Source organism: Neolamprologus multifasciatus, chromosome 2, assembly GCF_963576455.1.
Source record: "Neolamprologus multifasciatus chromosome 2, fNeoMul1.2, whole genome shotgun sequence".
Taxonomy (NCBI): domain Eukaryota; kingdom Metazoa; phylum Chordata; class Actinopteri; order Cichliformes; family Cichlidae; genus Neolamprologus; species Neolamprologus multifasciatus.
Window position 1 is genome coordinate 36,593,039 of NC_140440.1, and position 20,787 is coordinate 36,613,825.

The 20,787-nt window shown below is 39.7% G+C and overlaps 1 protein-coding gene across 9 annotated transcripts in view; it reads right to left on the bottom strand.

Annotated features, from left to right (window-relative positions):
- rab28 (RAB28, member RAS oncogene family) overlaps positions 1-15,204 on the bottom strand; it is a 48,402-nt gene extending 33,198 nt beyond the window's left edge. For 5 of the 9 annotated variants that reach the window (XR_014877094.1, XR_014877093.1, XM_085179215.1 and 2 more), the window contains exons 1-4: positions 14,722-15,204; positions 8,133-8,229; positions 5,237-5,325; positions 2,706-2,835 (exon numbers count right to left, since the gene is read on the bottom strand). Coding sequence is in view for 5 of the 9 variants with exons in the window: in XM_085179215.1 (XP_085035341.1) it covers positions 2,706-2,835; positions 5,237-5,325; positions 8,133-8,229; positions 14,722-14,796 (391 nt within the window). In the remaining 4 variants the exon portion in view is untranslated. The remainder of the gene's footprint in view (positions 1-2,705; positions 2,836-5,236; positions 5,326-8,132; positions 8,230-14,721) is intronic. The other 4 variants (XR_014877101.1, XR_014877100.1, XM_085179231.1 and 1 more) reach the window with 2 other exon arrangements.
- Positions 15,205-20,787: the final 5,583 nt, after the last annotated feature.

Genomic DNA, 20,787 nt, shown 5'->3' on the forward strand with positions numbered 1-20,787 from the left:
ATCAGCAATGAACAGTGTTAGAACCACAGAGCAAAAACCCATGAGTGATGGGGCGAGGTTAAGAGAACTGAACCCATTTAAGTCACCCAAATAAGGGCTGTACAAGTCAATGATGGATGCTGTGGAGTTCCTGAGGGAAAGAGCACTGGCAATGGGAACGGTGATGGGTGGCGAGGGAGCAAGGTCCTGTGATCCCTACTTAATAAAAACAAATTGGTTTGATAAACGATACAGAGTTAATGCCTGCAAAGAAATATGGGTACTAATTTTGAACAGTAACATCAGTTATTTCAACACAACAGCACTGTATGCCAGGTTTAACAGCTCTTATTAAGATGCAAAAATCAGTGCTGCTAAAAGTGTGCCACAGTTTTGTGCTTTTTTAAATCACAGATTTCAGACAATCATTTAAAAAGCAAACAGTCACAAACAGGCTCATCGCAGCTGCAGCAGAAAGACGGAGAATTTATCATCTGGAGCGCTTTCAAAACACACAGCACTTATTACTTCACTAAAAATGAAGCATTCGAGTGTTGGAAGGGATGACCGCATAACAAGCCAACATATCTCTGGAGAGGTTCCTGTGCACCATACGGTATTACGTGAGGATGCACTGTAATAAACATTATAGTGTGTTTAGAGGGTTTATCCTAACCCTTAGAGCTTAGGATTCTTCCATTACCAATGTTTTCCCAGAAATCCGACTAGTGTGTTCTTTCACCTAAGTGCATGTGTGTGCATGCAACTGCATAAATAATTCTGTGCACATATGTGAGCCCTCAATAAAACATTTCATGGGCTCCCTCTCTGAATTGTTACAAGTGGTGCCATTATTTGACATAAGACTCTGGGCAGCAGGTTGAGGGTTATGGGGCGCAGCATACGGATGCTTAACAAGTACACTTAACCCTAGCTGGTCATTCAAAGCCGAAGAAAGGAAAGGCTGTTTCCCAGCAGCGACATTGCACAGGAGGGCAGTCAGGCCAGGGTAAGGAGAGGAGGGGACAGCATCACTAATGAACCTGCCGGCTTCGACGGCTCAATTACCGTACACGGGGAAAGAAGACAGTGTTCAAATTAGAGTAGAAGGCAGGAATAGTAGTAGTGCTGGATTTTAAAGCTCAGCGTATAGTAGCTGTCAATAAGCCAAATACAGCATTATCTGACTGAAGCATGCGTGCTGACTTGTATTAGTATTCAAATCAACTTGTTATAATACTGTTATAGATATTTTAGAATATTCTTCCAGCAGTAAACGGCCACTAAAGCAAGCATTACCACAGCCACTGTTCACCTTAAGTTAATCTAAGTGGAACCACTAAAAATGTCTGAGTGGTGAAACACCACAATCTCCCCCTAAGACATCACAGAGACATAAATCTGTAGTGTTTTTATAAGCTCCTTGTTATGTCTGTACTTCTATTTTGGTTGTCACAAACATGCTGCCTCATTCAGCCCAACATCATGGGAACTATTCAAAAGCCATCTAAACTCTGCTCACCAAAGAATGCTGTTTTCATACACTCACAATACTGGTAAAGTATTAAAATTGGAGGAGGGAAGAGCCACAGTACTACAAAACAGGAGATGTTTTGCAAAATAGATTAAAAGAATATCTAGACTAACTTTGCCGAGCACCCTGGAAAAATATAAAATAAAGAAAACGGACACCATGGGAGGGTTCGGGGATTCTTACTCTCCCAAAGTAATTGATTGCTCCTAGTGGGGCAGTCTGTGTGGGATTGTGTTTTTCTTTTTTTCAGTGGGTAGGAACAGAAAAACACACATGGACCATTCTCAGCATTAGAGCCATTAGAGGTGAAGTAACTGTGGGGGTGGGGGGCGTGGATGAGGAGCTTGACAGCGGGATGTACACTACTTAAGTATTACAGTACACACACTCACCAGCACATCCCAAACTCCAGCCTAAATACAGAGGCGCCCACTGTTAAAGCCGGGGCATTAGAAAACGCAACGGATGTGAAGACAAGAGAATCTGCTCTAGACAGGCGAATTAAACCGTGACCTATGACCTCCGTTGAGTAACATTAGCGAGTTTCCTGTGTGTAGGCACCGCTCTGTTGACAGTTCATCATTGCCTGGGAAGGTGGACAGTCACCATAACACACACACACAGTGACGCCTCGCTTTAAAATAACACAACGGCAGCCATGACTCCACATCTGTCACGGGGATGTTTAAAAGAGTCGTCATTATTGGTCTTTATTTTGGAGATGCTGGGATGGGTGCAGGCTAATAGGAAAAGAGCCGTCTGGTTAACGTCCAGTCCCTCACCTTAACCGAGTCGGGACAGGAGAGCAGAATCAGACTGTGGGTGAGGGGGGCACACGGGGACGGGCTGCAGATAAGCGGTAGCCTGGGTCCGCTGGCCCATATTAAATCATCATCAGTCACGCCCAGCAGTTCACAAACATCAGCGTTCCCATCGCTCTCAAACTTCTCTTATCACACCAATCAGTTATCTGCTGCTCTAACAAACACGTCTGCTACCATCACACATGCACTCCTCCACACAAACACAGGCGCTCAGATGAAAAATGCATCAGGGTAAAAACCTGTAATAACCTAATTTCATATGCAGCTTCTGAAATAAACATTCTACAAATAATAAAGTTCTTTCAAAGCAGTGAAATCATTCTTATAGTCGGTGTCTGTATTTTATTTTTTGTTCGTGCAATACTTACTTTTGTTGCCTACCAAGGAGATAACCGGCTGAATATCAGATTCCTCGTTGGCCTTCTTGACCATGCTAAACCAATCCTCTAGATTCTCAAAGCTCTGGTAGTTGGTGATGTCGTACACCAGTAGAACCCCCTGTATTGGACAAAGAGGAGGCAAACAGTGTTAATGCTATCAAACACCGATTTCAGAAGTTCACATTTATAACAGATTATTTTCTACCAACAAGGATCGTTCTGTAAAAGTAATTGATTGCTCCTAGTGGGGCAATCTGTGTGGGATTGTGTCAAATTTTACCTACCTACTCTCCGATACTGTACATATTTCCAGAATTACCAGCTCTTGAAGTTTACAGGGGCTGGCTGAAATCTGGTTTAAAGATGCAAATACTACTTATATTTTTTTTAAAAGCCAAATAAATTTTTTTCACCACATTTTTTATAGTCAACACTGAGCAATAATATTGTAGGACATATCATAGTTTCAATGACAAAGATGCTGCAAAGCTTTATCTATTTTTTGAGGAGAACTTTGTAAAAAAGTGTGTTTTAGGTAAACTTTTAAGGGTCGGGGACATTTAACAAAAAATGTTAACTGATCGATATGTACTTAAAGGGGCTGTGATTTTGAAAATAATCAATTCTGCGTGGCATTTTAATTTTAATATATAAGTAGCTGGACCGAGAAAATAATAATAATCAGCTGATTCTGAGGCAATCACGTGGGAGGCAGTCACTGATTTTTGACCCACATAGTCACATTCATGAATAAAATAGAGCCAGGAAGGCAACAGTAGGTGGCACTGCTCCTCTTCTTAGAGTAGGGGTCACACTCATTCACTCAAACATAACTTTAGTGCTATCATGAAACTAAAACGAAGCTGAGGATCTTTTTTATTATGAAAATCGTGATTTGCACATAAATTACTCCCAGTTGTGTAAGCATAGTGCAGATCCACTGCAGAACGGAGGTCAGGTTTGGTTATCTGCTGTCTGAGCTAATGAATGAAGGTTGTCTGCCTCGAGACATTTTTTCTCCTCCCTCCATAATCCTAAAGCCTCGCTGCACGACAGAAACAGTCATGCAACGATACAAGAGCCGTGTTTGGTTAAACACTCAGGCCAGAAGGAGCTGTTTACATGAACACATAAATTAATCAAAAAGCAAACAGATACAAGAGGTGCTTGCACAGTGCAAGACAAATAATAATCGCATGAGTCAACTATCTCTAACTACACAAGGCTTCGCCTTTTCAAAAGCATCTGGAAATGAACATGAGCCAGAGTAAATGTCTCTGCGTTTACTGCATGATGCAACATGACTGGAGGGGTGTCTGTTGCTTTTTGTCCAACGGACACGCACTGTCACAACACGCATGGTCGGCGACGACAGCTTACCCCTCTTGACAATTACAGCGAGCCTCTCCGAACAGCCATGATTGATTACAGGACGCACAGTGCCGAACAAAAGGTGTGAAACTTCTACACTTCCCTAATGACAAACTCCCAAAGCAGAGTGCGTAATGGGGCGGCGTGATGCACCCGATTTTTCTCACGAAGGAAGAAGACAGAGATAATATTAGAGCAAACATCAAGAGAAAAACTTGACTTTAATTAAGCCAAATAGATTTCTGAAATGAACCAGAACGCTGAACCGTTTATCCAGGTTCTAAGGATAAACATTACAAAAATGTTTTCTCATACGGCTGCAAGTTTTTAGAGCTTCAGTGCTGGTTTTAGAATTAGGCTTTTCAAACATGATATGATCTAAAGGTGAGAGAGTGTGTCATCCGCTGTAAAACAACACAGCTACCTGCGGGCACTTAAGTTGCGGCGTATAAACTGGTAAGCACCGACACAAATTGTCGTGTTTGTACAAAGCTCGGCTGTCACGTTAATCAGCAGAGTGTAACATTTTCCAGTGGACAAGCATTAAATAAAAGGATCATTTAGTCACGTCAGCTTTTGTGAGGCAAATATTATCAAAACACTGGAAGTTACTTAGCCTACAAAATAAGTCATATTACTTGCATCTGTAATATAATTGCAAATCCTTTGTGGTTACAACTATACTTATTGCTCAGTGTTGACCTACAGTATTATCAACATTTTTCAGTTTAACCACCCAAGTCTGGCAGCTCAACTAGAGATATAGGGATTTCTTTAAAGCTCCACTGACCTGCTGCACTTCACTATGAATCCAAATGACAGTTTATTATGATTTCCCTCCACAGGGAGGGAGTGGCAGCTTTGAATGACTGCTGAGACTGTAATAATAAGCATGCACAGAGTCACCAATACACGGATATTACCAAACTGGAAACTAATTCTTCCTGTGCTTCTCATGACTTTATTCTCCGATGTGACAAATCACGTATTAACATTTGGTTTGCAGATTTACAAATTTCTTTCCTTCCTGAGTTTTTTTCTCTTCATGTTAGAGGGCTTAGGTTCCCAGAGAGGAAGTGGCAGCACAAATAGAGATGTCTACATGTTTGTTATATAGAATAAAAAGCTGGTACTCTGTGCGCCCTTACATGAGCTCCATATACGTATTTATCCAGCATTTTCCCTCCTAATGTTTGGCCTCCTATGTCCCACACCTGCAGGGTGACGTTCAAATTGCCTGTGGTAAAGAGAAAAAACATAAAAACTCCAATATTAGAACAAACTGACATTTAAATGACAAAAATACAAAGGTCTACTCTGTAAGGGAGGCAAAGAGGCTTTTAGAGTTTACATTCGCACTTTCATTTCCTAAAATACATTTATCTTAAAAAACACAAATAAAAAAAATGATAATGCCAATTTGTGGGTTTCTACTCCAGATGTTGTATTTCCTTTGAACTGTGGAAATGATAAGTAAGCTGTAACTGGAGCCTGTATTTTTGGGTGAGCGATTTCCATAATAAAAGTCAACATTGTTGATTTACATAATGGAAACAATAAATCAGCAATTAATCTTTCATGCTTAGCGCTCTTGAACTGGCAGATCACCCACACCTCACATCCAAGAATATCCAGCCCAGAGATTGAGGGGAGATGAAATAGGTACGCTTACCCTCTAATTTAAACATGCTTAATACACTCGCAGTAAAAAAAGACTTCTTATTAGTCTAGGAAGAGCTGTTTGCATTGTGCCATAACCTGCCAAGTAAGGAAAGTGAAGAGAATTATGTGCTGTTAAGAAAAATAGCAATAATTAAACAGAAAAGAAGAGGAAAAGAAGACTGTTGTCCTCATGCCTGTGGAAAGAGAAAGGAGGAGTGGATGAGAGGGGGAGAGAGAAAGACCGGCACAAAAACCAAATCCAAATAAATATTTTCTTCCTCTGGAAAATGAAAGGGGTGGTTGAAAAAAAAGTCAAAAAAAGAGGAGGGAGGACCAGACAGTGAGGAGTTTATGTTGGTGTGATGAAGGCCCAGGAGCAATGGGGAGCTGAGCATACACAGTGGACACGGCTGGACACGGCTGGACGACTCAAACCCTTCACAGGTCCCCTTTTTAAGGCGAGGGAAGGAAACGCTGAGGGTTACAGTCACTTGATCTAGACTATACAGTGTCAATGTAAAGCTACATTGAGAAGTGTGATGAATAATGGCTCCCTGGTGTCTTAAAGAGCCATCCCCACCCATCCACTAGCTTTATTTGTGTTTCAAAGATTCATGCTGACTCTGCAGGGCTGACATTTTTCACCTCGCACTTTGGAAAAAGTGAAAACTGCAGACAAACCTTAAAAGCTGATAACAAGGTAAGAAAAACCGGCGTCTTGAAGGTGACGCAGGATAAAAGCTTCTGAAGGCTGAACTCTGACAGGATTTATCAAGTAAATTTCACCTCTACTCAATCCCCTTCACCGCCTGTACCTCACTGGTTTGGCAGGGACATCTGGAAGAGGTATTGTTATAAAAAGCACACACAGAGGAGGCTGTTGTGTGCCAGTCGGCCTCGCCTCACCTCTCCCCACATTGGAAAATGTACATTAAGTTTGACAAGCTGGGCCTTCATGGTGAGAGGGGCCAACGCTGGCTATAGGCTACTCTCCCCCCTGCTGCAAAAGACCCTTACAGCCCCATAGAGACCCAGAGAACCACACAACCTCTCCAATACAAGGCAAGGTGGGGGTCCTAACAACGTTTGGGACCACCCAGCTTGTACAGCCACCCTCCTCTTCATCAGCTCATCAACACCCAATTCCCCAGAAAATGGGCCATTTAACAAGTCCGCTGTTGAACCCAGTGTTGTTGCTGCCCCAGTGATGCAGACACATGTACACTATATTCAAACAAAGCTTAGGATTTAACGCTAAAAAGATCTGTGATCATTTCAGGAACGAAACTTACTGGAAAGAGAAGTCACACGATCAATAGCGTTTGTTGGAGCTCATATTAAGGAGCCGAGCCCAGCCTACGCTTATGGTTGGTTCTTTTCATCCTGACTCCACCACAACATTTTTGGGGGTTTAGTTCTCCTAAGTCTCATAAGCTGAAACTGACACAAAATCAAAATAGAATCCTTCAGCCAAGTCACAAATCAGCATAACTTTTACTTTTAGCACTTAATTTGCCCTCGCTTAATGTTGTTTTATTAGTAATGAAAGAATGGAGCCACTTTGCAGATTTCTGGAGCTTAGGCTTTGGCAGGGCTCAAGAAATGCCATTTAAAATGCTGAAAATCCCCATTTCACATGGTAGGAAGTAAAAACGGAGTGCTTTCGTCTAAATATAGCATTCGTCAATAAACATTTATTTTACAGATCTAAAGGGGAAACAAAGTGTGGCTTTATTTCTGCGCGCTCAACCTAAACAAACAGGAACATCAGTGTTTTATGTAGTGCAGGACAAAGATCAGTTGATCCTGGGGGATCAGCGTTATGGATATAAAATGTTAATGTATTTACTCTGTACCATGCCCACAGAATTATGAGCAAGGCTCGCCCGTTTGGACATAACCTGTCCATTGGCCTTGTGAAACCCCCCCAACCCAACTCACAAAGAAGAGAGGGAGTGTGTGCTGTTTGCTCTGGAGAGAAGACCTTTCAAAGTGAATAAGCCTGAGAAACGACAGACACTCTACAATGAGGAGCTCCCAGAAAAGACACATTCAGCTCCTGAGTTTACCTGAAGTTGTCTGGAAATGAACAGGAAAACAGAGAAATAAAAGCGATGCGAACAACAAGCCTTTTTGTCGGACCTTCATTAACTTTTCTATTAATACTCTATTCACCCCTCATAATTTAAGTAAACACAAGATCTAAAATCTTAAGGCAGATATACAGAATTCAAACAGCCTCTCACAGTTAACACAGTCTGTTGTGTTTTAAGCATTCGCTGTGCATTATCATCAGTGTTTTATTAGAATTACAAATCGGCAGAGCGCCAGTGCACGCTCGTGCAACACACACGTCTCCAAACGATTACAAAGGTGTCTCACCTGGAAGGCTAATTCTCTTCAGAAAGAAATCCAGACCAATGGTTTGTTTGTACTGCTTCCCAAAGGCCTCTTGTGCAAATCTGGTGGCGAGTGATGTCTGAGACAATAAGACAAAAGGAGAGAGGCGGAGAATGAGCGCCAAACAACTTCCCAGCTATCAGCGAGACTTTAATAATACGTCTTTCAAAACAGTTAAAAAGAAAATGCTTTAAGGATTAAGGGACAAACCGTCATTGGGTGCATATTATGTGTCTCATATATTTACACATACACATTCAAATCACAACATAGACCAAGAAAAATGCAAGACGCTGCAAAATCCCTTCCAGAGAAAATATACAGTATATTACATTAAAGAAAAAAGCAGCATGTCATTGGGGAGCAGCAGAAGAAAAACTTTGATTTCATTCACACCAACCGAAAGCCAAAATAAGCTTTTCACAATATTTTATTTTCTAAAATGTCTAAAAATACAAGGGTATAATTTATCATATAACAACACTTCTGTGTGATTTTTTTTTTACCACAATAGCATGGAGCCACAATGAGCATTTCTTTGGAAGCGAAACCTTGGAACTTGTGATCTTTCACATCCATTTTAAGCTCCCACAAATACTCTGTGATTGACTAGACGGGTCTGCCTCCTCTGCTGTCTGCCTCTCTCCTCAGCCGTGGATGTGACAGTGAAAATCAATGCGAATTACCAAAACAGGTGTCAGAGTATGTGTCATGTCTCCGGACTGCAGACCTAATAATTGCCACAAATTATAAAACCTCCATCACTGTCACTGTTGTGGTTTGTTTTTTTCTTCTTTTTTTTTTTTTTGGGGGGGGGGGTTAGGGGCTGTCGTGAAATTTCATGGGAATTCACAGAGCAGGCCTGACATGCCAAGTTTAATTCATTTTGATGGATGAGGATAGGGGGAAAATGAGGTGCTGAACATCTATTAGCCATCTTCAGAGCAGTGTGCTTGCATAAACACAACGGAGAAGTGAGGCAGTGGGATTCCCTGAGTGGTCATGTGGCAGAAAATGCATTTTAATGTGGTACTTGACAATCACTGAGGGTTAGAGGACTTAAAACTAAATTCTCTTTCAATCCATTAAGCTTTCACTTGAGCCCTTATCTACCTCCATTCATGCTCAGCAGCTTTAGGTACAGTCAGATAATGCTTCACATAACACAGGCTTTTGCCCCTATTTCTCCAGGGTAGGTGCCATTTCAGACACCCCTTATCAAGGTTTACAAAGAATTTCTTAAAGTAAATAGTTTTTGTTTTCTTGTGAATGCCACTATAAGTAAACCTAATCTTTTAATTAACCCTGTTGATTGAGTAATTCTAACCTTTGCCAAAGGCGCTTTTGATTCACACTTCCTTCTGGGTGCAGAATAAGGTTTTATCCCCCTAATTCTCTAAAGGTTCAAGACCTGCAGACTTTTTCAATCTCAGCCTGTGAAGTGTGTCACAGACTCAAGAGTGACTGAAAAATTACTAGAGGTGACTGACGCAACAAGGAGAAAATCGGTCATTTAAGTAGCCCAAACAATCACTGACAACACAGGCATAACAAGTTCGGACAGCAAAAATTTATTCCACATGCTCGTGTTGGCCTCGTTGGCCATTTGTCTTGGCATTTCAGTAGCTTGGCTCACTTCCCTCTGCGTAGTCCTTTTTTTTCCACCGTACAATTGGAGCTAACCAGCAAATGTAAAAGCTGGCGTAATCCTGACACTCAAACAGAGAACAGTACAGGGTCACCAGTGATACCAATGCCGGGAAATGGGGGGAAGTTCTACTGAAACAAGAAACAGGGAGAGAGGGGGAAAAATATGGCAAGCAATGTGATGCAACTCAAAAGAGGGAGCATGGTATCAAACTGCCTCCTTATTTTCCCTAAACAGTTAAAACCAATATAAATGTTGGTGTTGTATAATATCCATTAATGTACAGGGCCTGCGCCTAAAGCTCCTTTTTAGCCTATGGGTCAGAGAACAGCAAATATTTAGGAAAAACCGAGTGGCTTATAACTCAAGTTGAAAAATGGACCTGTGTGTAAGTCAGACCCAGCACCTTAAGAGCCTGGCTAAATGTGAGACTCCATATTTTAAAAACATCTCGCTCAGGTGGACAAGCCTCCCCACATCTCGCTGTACTTCTGAATGGACAACCAACCACAAGCAAAAATATCGCTGAAAATGCTGTCCAAGAAAAACGGATCCGATTGCAATTTGCTGAGCAAATTGACATTAATAAGGGGGGAAACGGCATTCAAGATGTCAGTCAGCGGTGCCGACTCAAAAACGGGGGGCAGGGCTCCTGTTTTCTGCCCAAAACAGACAAGCAGGTAAGTCATTCAGACAGTGACGAGCTGACACCTGGCAGCGGCGTGAGGAGGGTTATTAATGTAGCGTATCTACTGGGAACTGAGTTGAGTTGTGTGTTCTCGGCACACACACCCCAAAAGAAAAAAAATGTCGACTTTCCAGAATGAGAACATTCATTTTTCTCATTGAGTCTCACCATTACTGCTACATTCATTTTCTTTCTCCCAGAGGACCGAGAAATCAGTCTCGAAAGGGGACGTGTAGCCGACAGGCACTTGACATCCCTGCATTACATTCGTGTTCACTCTGGGATTCGAGATGCGGTGAAGAAGACGACGACGAAACATAGCCGAATTGTCATGACAACCTCCATGCACTGCTGCAAATGATTGTTTGGTGTAACTAGGAAAAAATCCACTGTTGTTGATGTAAGTTAGGCCTTCTTATTCCAAGTCTTTTTAAGTGATTGTAATGAATATGATTCAGTCCAGTGCCTTTGAAAGGGGACAGGAACTAACTAGCTTGTGTAGGTTTAGCAATGCAACAACTATATTACAAGTCTTCATGTGTGTTTTTCTTCCCACTGTTATTTTATTCTATCAACTGAGAAAACAGCAACATTTCTCAAAAGGGCTTCCAGGCATAATTTTCTTAAATAGGGCCTCTTTCTGGAGCCAGATGAGAGTCCTTGGCCAGAAGAGAAAAGGCATACTGATGGAAAACAACCAGCAGCTGCAAAAGCCAGACTAAGCAAATTGCAGTCTTTATCAACTGTTATATCCTCTATGTTCCTACACAGTGCCGAGTTTTAGCCAGAGAGGCGAGAACAACAGCAGTTTAATATAAGGGGACTTGGAGAATTCATCATCATGCTGATTATTATTCAGAAAAATGAAAATATGCATTTCACTGAAACAAGGTGGTCAGAAAAAGATTTTTTAAGCATAAATGATATGTTTTGTTGAAATATTTTAATTTGGAACAAGCTTTTTCATTTAACGCCCATATTTGTGTTTATCATACCTGTAATGTTTATGTTATCTCTCGCAAGTTTTAAAACATTTTAATGTAATAAACTATAGTTTCCAATCATTTTTATGCAATAAGTTAAGAATTGTCCTCCCGTTTCTGTTGAAGTAAATTTTATTTTAGTATGACTATGAAAAGTTATAGAATAAGTAGACTGATAAAATTCTGGCAGGAAAGATTTTTACAAATAAAAATACTTTAACAGGACACGTGAAGTCCCAGAGTCTACACATCATACTGATAAACAGCAGAAAACAGAATTTAAAACAAAATCCTTTAAATCCAGGTGCTGTATTATGTGGCTCAAGTATAACGATAAAAAATAACCAACGTGATACTTTTTTTTTCAAGCACACGTGCACAAAAAAGAAACAAAGTAACAGACCAACACATTATCATCTGGAAGCCTTTATCGGGGTCTGACAAAGACATAATCCTCCTGAACTGAAATACAAGCTGTGGGTGGCAATTAGACTGTGGACAAATGCATAAACAAATATTTTTTTCATGGCATAAATTCAATCTCAGCGCTACATTACAGGGCCAAACCACAGGCACATAAAACTATGTTCAGCAGCACACGCGACATGGATTAAGGGCTGGGTAGACTTAATAGGTTTAGAACAACAGATTGCTTCTGGTTTAAGTCCATCAGCTATCTTTGAGATAGAATCAAAACTACAGTCCATGAACTAAAAACAGACCCCTGGATTTTCTTATTGGGCAAAAAGAAACATTGATAAACTCCTTTTTTTTTTAAAGTTGGAACACCAGTGAATAACTTTTGGAGGAAAATTGTGTATTTGCATTAAGATAAAGATTATCTTCTTACATCCAGAAAAACACGGTTTAGATTTCTCAAACTTTTACAGGATTTAGTTCATGCTGCTGTTTATTGTACCCCTATGTCCGTTCTGTGGTAATTAGGTTTTATCCTTATTTCCTCACAGTAAATATAAAATGTAAACGCACAATTCCCCAGTGTTGTAGGGCTCACTCATGTGCCAAGCTTTTAGACAGGCATAATGACAGTCATTAAATCGTCACATCACTGATTTTCAGTAGATTATTTGTACTGAAACAGGTTGTTCAACAGCCGCTAACAACGCTGCACTTTCATTAATGTTATGCAAAGATTTACCTTAAGTATAGGAAAACTCTGACAACAAAAGGAGTACAGTGCAAAGCTTGTTGCTCACTCGTAACATCTTCATTCTATCCTCCTCTCCCTGCAAACTAGAGTACTGTGCAGAAGTCTCGAGCCATCCTTTATTTCTTTATATTTTGCTTCCAAACAGCATGACTTTATTGCATTTATTAAAGGGGTTTTGAGCAGTAGTTCTCCTGGCTTGCTGAAAGGATTTCCAAGTTTTTCTTTGGACACTAGCTGCTTTTTCATCTACTTTCAGTCCAATCCTCCTACCTTAGATTTTTCATTGTTAAGCCACTCACTTTATAATTTAAAAATAAAAAGGGATTTAACTCAGGGAAGAACCAGTGTTATATTATATACCCTTGGGCATTTTTTACTAGCAGCATCTCACAATGCTGCTAGTAAAAACAATTTTTCACAATGTTTTCATTTCTTTAGTTGAATCTGTAAAAAGCCATTCTTAAGGAAGGGAAACAGGGAGAAATGCTGCTATCCTAAATATACAAGAACCGCACTGAAAATCATGCATTAAGTATTATGAAGTGATGACTCCAAATTTAAATGTTTGTAGGCACGTATTGAGGTCAGGAGAGAAGCACAACACTGACTGCAGTCATCTGAAAAACACAGTGGAAGCTCTTTTATGGTTTGGGGCTGCACTGCTGCCAACAAGTGTTGGGGACCTTGTCAAAATTGATAAAATTACGATTGCAGAAAAGTACAAGTATCAGATTTTATCCACTATGCCACTATGCAATACCATCTGGAAAGCATCTCAGTGGCAGCGGCTTTATTTTCAAGCATGACAATAATCCTAAACACACTGCCAATGCTGTGCATAGTGTAGCATTTTAGGAGCGACTGCACGGGATATTCCTGCATGCTCCATGACATTGTGTTAGTTAAAATGAAATTAGGGAGCTTTAACATATCTGTTATGGTTACATATCTGTTCTAGCTGTGTTACTGGTTTACAATGTAGGAGTGAAGTGACGTCGAGGATTAGTTACCCTCTGTAAACACAAAGTCACTGGGTGGGATTAAATACTAAACAAACTATCATTCTCCTGTAGCTGTGTGGTTTGTGGAGCACAAGGGCTGACAATTTATTCACAAGCTTTAATTTAATTTAAAGTGCTGCTCAAAAATAGGCAAAAAGGCAAAAAAGCTTCCAACCATACAGCTGAAATTACAGCCTTAATATACCAATATATTGAATAAAACAAAATACATCCTGTGGCTGTGTGGGTGGAAGACTGGGTCGTCCACTAATCAGAAATTCGGTGGATTGATCCATGACTCTAGTCTGCATGCCAAAGTATCCATGGGTGAGACACTAAAGCCCAAGTTACCCCCGCCCCACGGAACCACTGGAGTGTGTGAATGTTAGGAAGCGCTTGGACATAAATAAATGTGGTGTATGAATTGCTCTGTGGTTGGGGCAATTCAGTAGAAAGTCGCCGTACTAGTCCAGTTGCCATTTTCCTGATCCACAAGCCTAAACGTAGCAACTCAATGGCTGAGGGGGGAATTTATTTTTATTAGTCAATGTAATTTACTTGTACTTTACAGATTAGCCGTATGGTATGAAACTGGTTGAATATGAAAATCTAAAAATGACAAATAAAAATCCGAAAGATAAATTATACCCTTTGAACATCATCTGATGTTGACTGTCTTTAGCGTCAGCTTTCGGTTTGTGTGTCCTTGGCTAGCCTGTTAGCCCTACAGCTGCTGAATAACAGCTACAAGTGGGCCAAAATTTATTGAGGACCTAAAGTGACACGTGGACTGAGGCGTTTATTTGACCGTGTAAACGTCAGCGTTAATCATAATCGCCCCGGGTTACGTTGACGTTATTGTGATTTACCTCTGTCGTTGTTGTTAGCTAATTAGCAGCCGTGGCTACAGTAGCGTCGGTCGCCATGGTTACTGCGTGGACAGCACAGTGTCAGCAGAAAGTGACTAGGTAGGAAAAAGTGGTGTGCCGTGTGGACAAGTTACATTTTCTCGAGCATTACCTGTTAATTAACGTTGAGTAGGTGTTCGCTTTTGTGTTTGTATCTGTGTGGTGGTCTCACCTTCCCACTCGCTCCGTCTCCCACAACTACGATCTTTAGCTGCTTGTCCTGGCTCTCCTCCTCGGAGTCCGACATGGCGCTACAAAATATTTTTTTAAAAGCACTTAGTGCTTGAAACCGAAACGGTAGAAACGAGTCAAGGGTGGACGTATGGAGCTGTCACGCTAATAATCACAAACGGATTAGACGAGAGCTGAGTGGGCACGCAGCCGCCATTTTGACTCCGCTAAGAAGACTTGACTGGCTGCAGCAGCTCTCAACACGATCCACTCCACGCGCCGCTGACTCCACTTGCACCGATTTTTCCAGTTAAAGCGAGAGTACCGGACACCGAAAGACAGTCCTCGGGATTTGGCATTTCAGTCTTCAAATATCCTCTTTACCGCCATGAAGCCCTTGTTTGCAGGAGAAAGACCCGAACCGGAAACCGAATCACCGGCGTGTGTGTGTGTGGTGGAGTCCTGTGTGTGACGCGTTGCCGTTGCCGTGGTAACACGGGGTTAAAGTGCAGGTGTAAAACATGACAAATGTAACAAAGTGCATCTGAAGTGCACTTTTACTGAAGTGATACAGTATAAACAAAAAAACAAATACTTTTAAATTTTATACTTTTGTGTCGGTGCTTCACATTTTTTATCTGTTGATGCGGATTTTAGATCAACCACTGTGACTCAAATCAAAGAAAATGTTTGTTTTAGGTCACATCGAAACTGTCTTGTCTGTGACTTGTTTTTTCTTTTTGTTGTTGTTGTTTTTATTTTCTTTCTGTGATGAGACAGTGGTGATGGAGTTCAAGCGAGACACGGCCATTGTCACAAGAACTGTGTGTGTCTCCATATGATACCACTTCAGAAAGTGTGGGGAACACGTGCAAATGCCACGCATGCAAGGTTTTGTAAAATTGCTTTGAGTGCACAGACTAGTTACTATAAGTATAGTTTTTTTGTGTGTGTGTCTAAGAGAAGGAGACATGAAACAGAAGTGAGGTCAGTGCTTAATGGCTGTAATGATTATACATGGGATAATGAATTCCCAACAGTTCCAGAATGTTATAATGTTGTGTTATAACAAAAACCCCGATGATGATTGCGGGGAAAACAAATCAAAGGTCCAGTTTACTCTGCCCTGGACAGAGTTACTGGGATCCCACCCTGGAGCCAGTCCTGAAGTAGGAGCTCGAGGGTGAGCACTTGGTGGCCAGGCCTTAGCCCATGGAATCTGCCTGGGCTTAGCTCAAAGAAGCTATATGGGTCTGCTCTTCTGTGGAACCACCACCCACAGGAGGGGCTATAGGGGTTCAGTAACTTGTGGACTGAACAGCAGTTAGGTGCAATGGTCCTGGTAGTCTGATTCCAGGCCACCATGTCACTCCAATGTTGTGTGGTTTGCCTGTTCAAGGAGAGGGTATGCTTTCAACTAAAGGGAGATCAGGGGCCTTCCCGGGAAGGGTATTAGAGAGGTCTGATTGTCTGTTTGTCACACTTTGGATGCAGCAGGAACAATGTGGTTTTCATTCTGGTTGGGGAACATTGTACAAGCTTGGTTTTTATAATGGATAAGCTAGAAAAGCTGGCCAGGTTTGGGCTTCTCAGCGTAGACTGTTGCCCTCACAATCTGAACCCATATGAGCAGTAAAAAGAAGACGGATGGATGATTAAAATATAGTAAATAATAAATGTATTTTAGGTCAAACAGTATATGATATTGTGTGAAACCAGGTGTTTTTCACCAAAAATGAGTGCTATAAAGCCTTAAAACTATGAGTAATATAAGATTAAAAAAACTATAAGATTAAACAAAGTGGCACAAGGGGAGACGAAGACTAGTCAGGAGGTGAGGGGGATTTGGGAATGCAAAAATTATATCAGTGACTAAAAGAAGCAACCCAACTTAACACCCTAGGACCTGCGTCCACATATGTGGACATCACATTTTGGGTTATTTAGACCAAAATACTCAATTTTGCTCTGCAAGGGCCTGATGTCCACTTACGAGGACTTTATACTGCAACTGTTCTATTGAAATTTTAAACGTATATGCTCATATGTGGCTCTCATTTTTCTTATAAACAAAAATTAAGTTAAAAAAAAATCTGGTAATTCTTTGTTTTTACATTCTTCAGGTCCCAATCAGCCCAAATATCAAAGAGAAATGAAAAATGCATGCCATGGAAGAGTTCGGGTCTTAGGAGGTTAAATAAAAGTGCAAATGTATTATCTTCCCAAGACACCTAAAGTAAAGTATGTTTAATATAAGTGACATTAAAGGAGAGAGTGAATATGGTAGTAGAAGTATATTTTCCAAAGGAAACATGATTTTTAAAACTATATTTTGTTGCTGTATTCCTTTTTATCAGATTTTACTGGTGATTCAATTCAATGTTATTTATGTAGTGCCAATTCACAACAAAAGTTGCCTCAAGGTGCTGCCTGTGTTTCAAGATAGCTGCCAAATGTTAGAATATACATGTTATTGTCATTTTACTTCAGTCAAATGGTAAATAACAAGAAGAAATTCATGCTTTTGAAATAATGTAGCAGAGTACAAAGTACATTATTTCCTTTTAAAAATAGAAAGTGGTACTGCAATATTTCAATGGGACCTACAACATGAATTTCCAACTAAATTTTTTCTTTTTTTCCTGTGAGAATGGCTTTGCTTGAACCACAGTTCAAAATAAACAATGCATTTCAGCTCTTCACTGTCCTTTATAGTTAAATTCTTCTGATTTATTGCCTCTCACAAACAGAAGGTTTGAAAACCAGGTGGGCGGAGCTCCTGTGTCTTGTGTCTGAGATGCCTATATTATTATACATACAGATTATTATACAGATGAAAGATTAGAGCCCAGACATTTAGAGCTCCATATACTCTGCTAAGGTACTATTTTCATGTACTTTCAGTACTTCCATTGTCAGCTTCTTTGTATGTCACATTGCCTTTCCAAATATTGGGTTATTTGTTCCACTGCTTTAACTCGATCATTAATAATAATGTTGTGCACAAACATATAATTATCTTTTGAAATATGTTACAATGCAATATGACACACCGTCAAATGGCTTAGGTGCCTATAAAGCTCCAGCTCAACCACTCATTGAAATGATCATACATTAGCAATACAGCAACATGAAAGCAGCCATTCTTTGAGTATGCTGACTTTTACAGCTTATTATAGGCTTAAGTTTTGAATGAAGACCTTGTATTTATAATGAGTTCTTCTGAAAAGCTTTGTTCTGGATTGCTTCTTTCAGTCAGTCTCAGTACTTCCACCACTAAGCTGAATCGTCTCTTCATTCATATCTGTGTGTACTTTATGCATTGTCTGGAAATCCCCATTGACTGAGTACTGACAAAGACCTACACTTCAAACAAACAAAATAGCAGAGACAGGTCTATTGAGCACAATAATATTAGTTTTAATGGGGTTAATAAAGTGTTGGCTATAAACCAATATCTTTATCATCTCTACCACAAAAGATTTAGAACAGACTTTTCATGAAGTTGCCATTTAATGCCTGATCACATCTCACATTCAGAGGGTAAAGGGGATTCTTGGAGTGCAGATTGTGATGACTAATTATAACAGCTGTAACGGTACAAAGGCTCAAAAGAACTATTTAAAGTTATAGAACCACGTAACTCGCTTTTCTTTTCAATGTGTATTCTTTTGTTTTTGATGATAAACACTTTTGTGCACCACGTGTTAAATATCTGTATTAATAACTACATTTCAGCAGTCTGCTCTTCATAGATAGACAAATATGTCTTTTTTAACATTACACTATTTGAATTTTTTACCAGTTAAACATAAATTATATCTTTACTCCAATCGTTGACACTGAAAAAAAAACAAGAAAATAGTAATTCTGTTAGGCATTAAAAGAAATATGATTCATTAATGTTTTACATGAACTCTTTAGGCTTCATTCCTAACTTTTTTTATTCAGTTTACAAATATGCACCATTACTTACTCAACAAAATAAACAGAGAAATTACAAGAATGTCTTAAACTATTGTCTGGATATTAAAGCTGAATCTGTCAACCATGAAGAGACACACAAGATATTTTATAGCCTACAACTTTACCATTGAAACCTATAATCTACAAACTATGGGATTACAGCTATGTCCCAGATGTCTCACTGCATAGTTTTTTGTTTTCCCACGACTGCTGGAGCTGGATGCGCACAGTGTAACTTAATATAAACGACCAAGTTCCTTTAACTGTATGGAAGAAAAAGAAAACATTTCATGTGATTGGTCTTTGTCACAACTTACATCTTCTATCAACTGTTTTTGTATGTTTTCTTGAAAATGTCACATTGCCTTTTCAGTGCAGGGGAAGGATGGCACTGGGAATAGGGGATACAGACGCATCTGCACCTGAGCCACTTTGAAGCAAGTGGCAGTGAATGGCAGCTCGGTATATCCCAAAGTCCTTATAAGGGTGTGATTGACAGATTCCTTGGTGAGACAGAAAGCTACAGAGAAAAATATTGTCTAATTGTTTTTTTAAAAGGGTTTTGTAAGAAGAGAAGCACAATTTGAGGACGGCGAAGAAACAGCAGTTTGAAGAAAGAAAAACATCCAGAGAGCTACTTTGAATTTCACTGTTTACTTTGCATTGCAAGTTCAGTCTCCTGTGTTTGATCTGCAAAGAATTTAAAGTTGCAGAGTGAATGTGCTCCAAGAAGGTCTTTTGCATGTCAGGATTACTGTAAAGTTCGACTCTTCAAAGAAAATGCTTAAAAACACGGAAATACAAAGATCAGTATGTCTTTGGAAATTTCCGGTGATTGCTGGCTTGTGATCATTATGTGGTAAAATCATCAATGTCGTGAAAAACCTGGTGTCACAAAACTGGCATGTTGAATATAATGTTGCAGCGTTAGTCCTTAAAACATGGGGATTAAAGTTCATGCAAAAATAATAACTGTTAAAGCAGTTATTATTATTTGCATTCAACATGCAAATAATAATCATAATAATAATAATAATCATAATAATAATAATAATGAGAACGCTACTTGGTGTCCCTCGAACCATCGGCGAAAAAAGACAAATGGAAAGAATTGTGACCGGAAAAACAGCTTAAAATATCCAAGTTCGGGCACTCGGTGGTTGTTCAAAGCGCTACGTTGAGTGCCTGAATTGTGTGGTTTGAGACATTTTCCCGTTTTTCTTTGTATGAAAAAGAATAAAAAACAAAAAAAAATAGTTGTAATAAAAGGGGGGGGGGGGGGTTCTCTAATTAATTTTAAAAAATCCAAATCCAATATGAGACTATATTATTATTTTAAATCACACAGACACACACACAGATTAAATATTCCTGCTGATAACCGTTATATAATGTTCTAGTATACGATGGTAAAAATATCTTGAAGTAAATGAAGCCGTGACTGATTGTTCACAGTTTGACTTGTTTCACGGGGGAAAAATAAGATTTGACCAAAGTGATTGTTGAAATCGCGCGTTATGGTGAGATTTAAACATTCAACGATTCGCTCAGTGACTTTGAGAATACACAGGGGGATTTTATTATCTCGTTTACTTTTTCTTCCTTCTGTAATTCACGCGGAAAAAAACTCAAAAGCAGACTAAAGTTAGATTGGGTAATATGAGTGTTCATAATCACAAACTTAAATCCACCCTTTCATGATCTTTTACTGATCCTTTATAAGATGGAAACATGTCAGTTTTCTGTCATCGGTACTGTAACTCAGTATATAATAATAGGTGCGGCGCTCCTGTGAAAATCTAATTTATTTTTGCTCTGTACAAAAATCTAGAAAGACGCTGGAATTTTCCGTGACTTCCAGATCAATTTAAGCCAGGTTTGGAAAAAAAATGGAAATTATTTTTCACAGAACGACCAAAAATAGATTAAATAAAGTGGCTGGTTTGGAATTATCTTGGTCATAATCCGAAGTCCTGCTTTTCCAGAAAAATATTCGATTAAGCATTTGAAACTACATCTCCTTTGTTGTAGTCAAAGATATTTTTCACGATAACCTTTTAAAGAAGAGAAGCTGCTGCTTGTGCGTAAAATCTAAATAAAA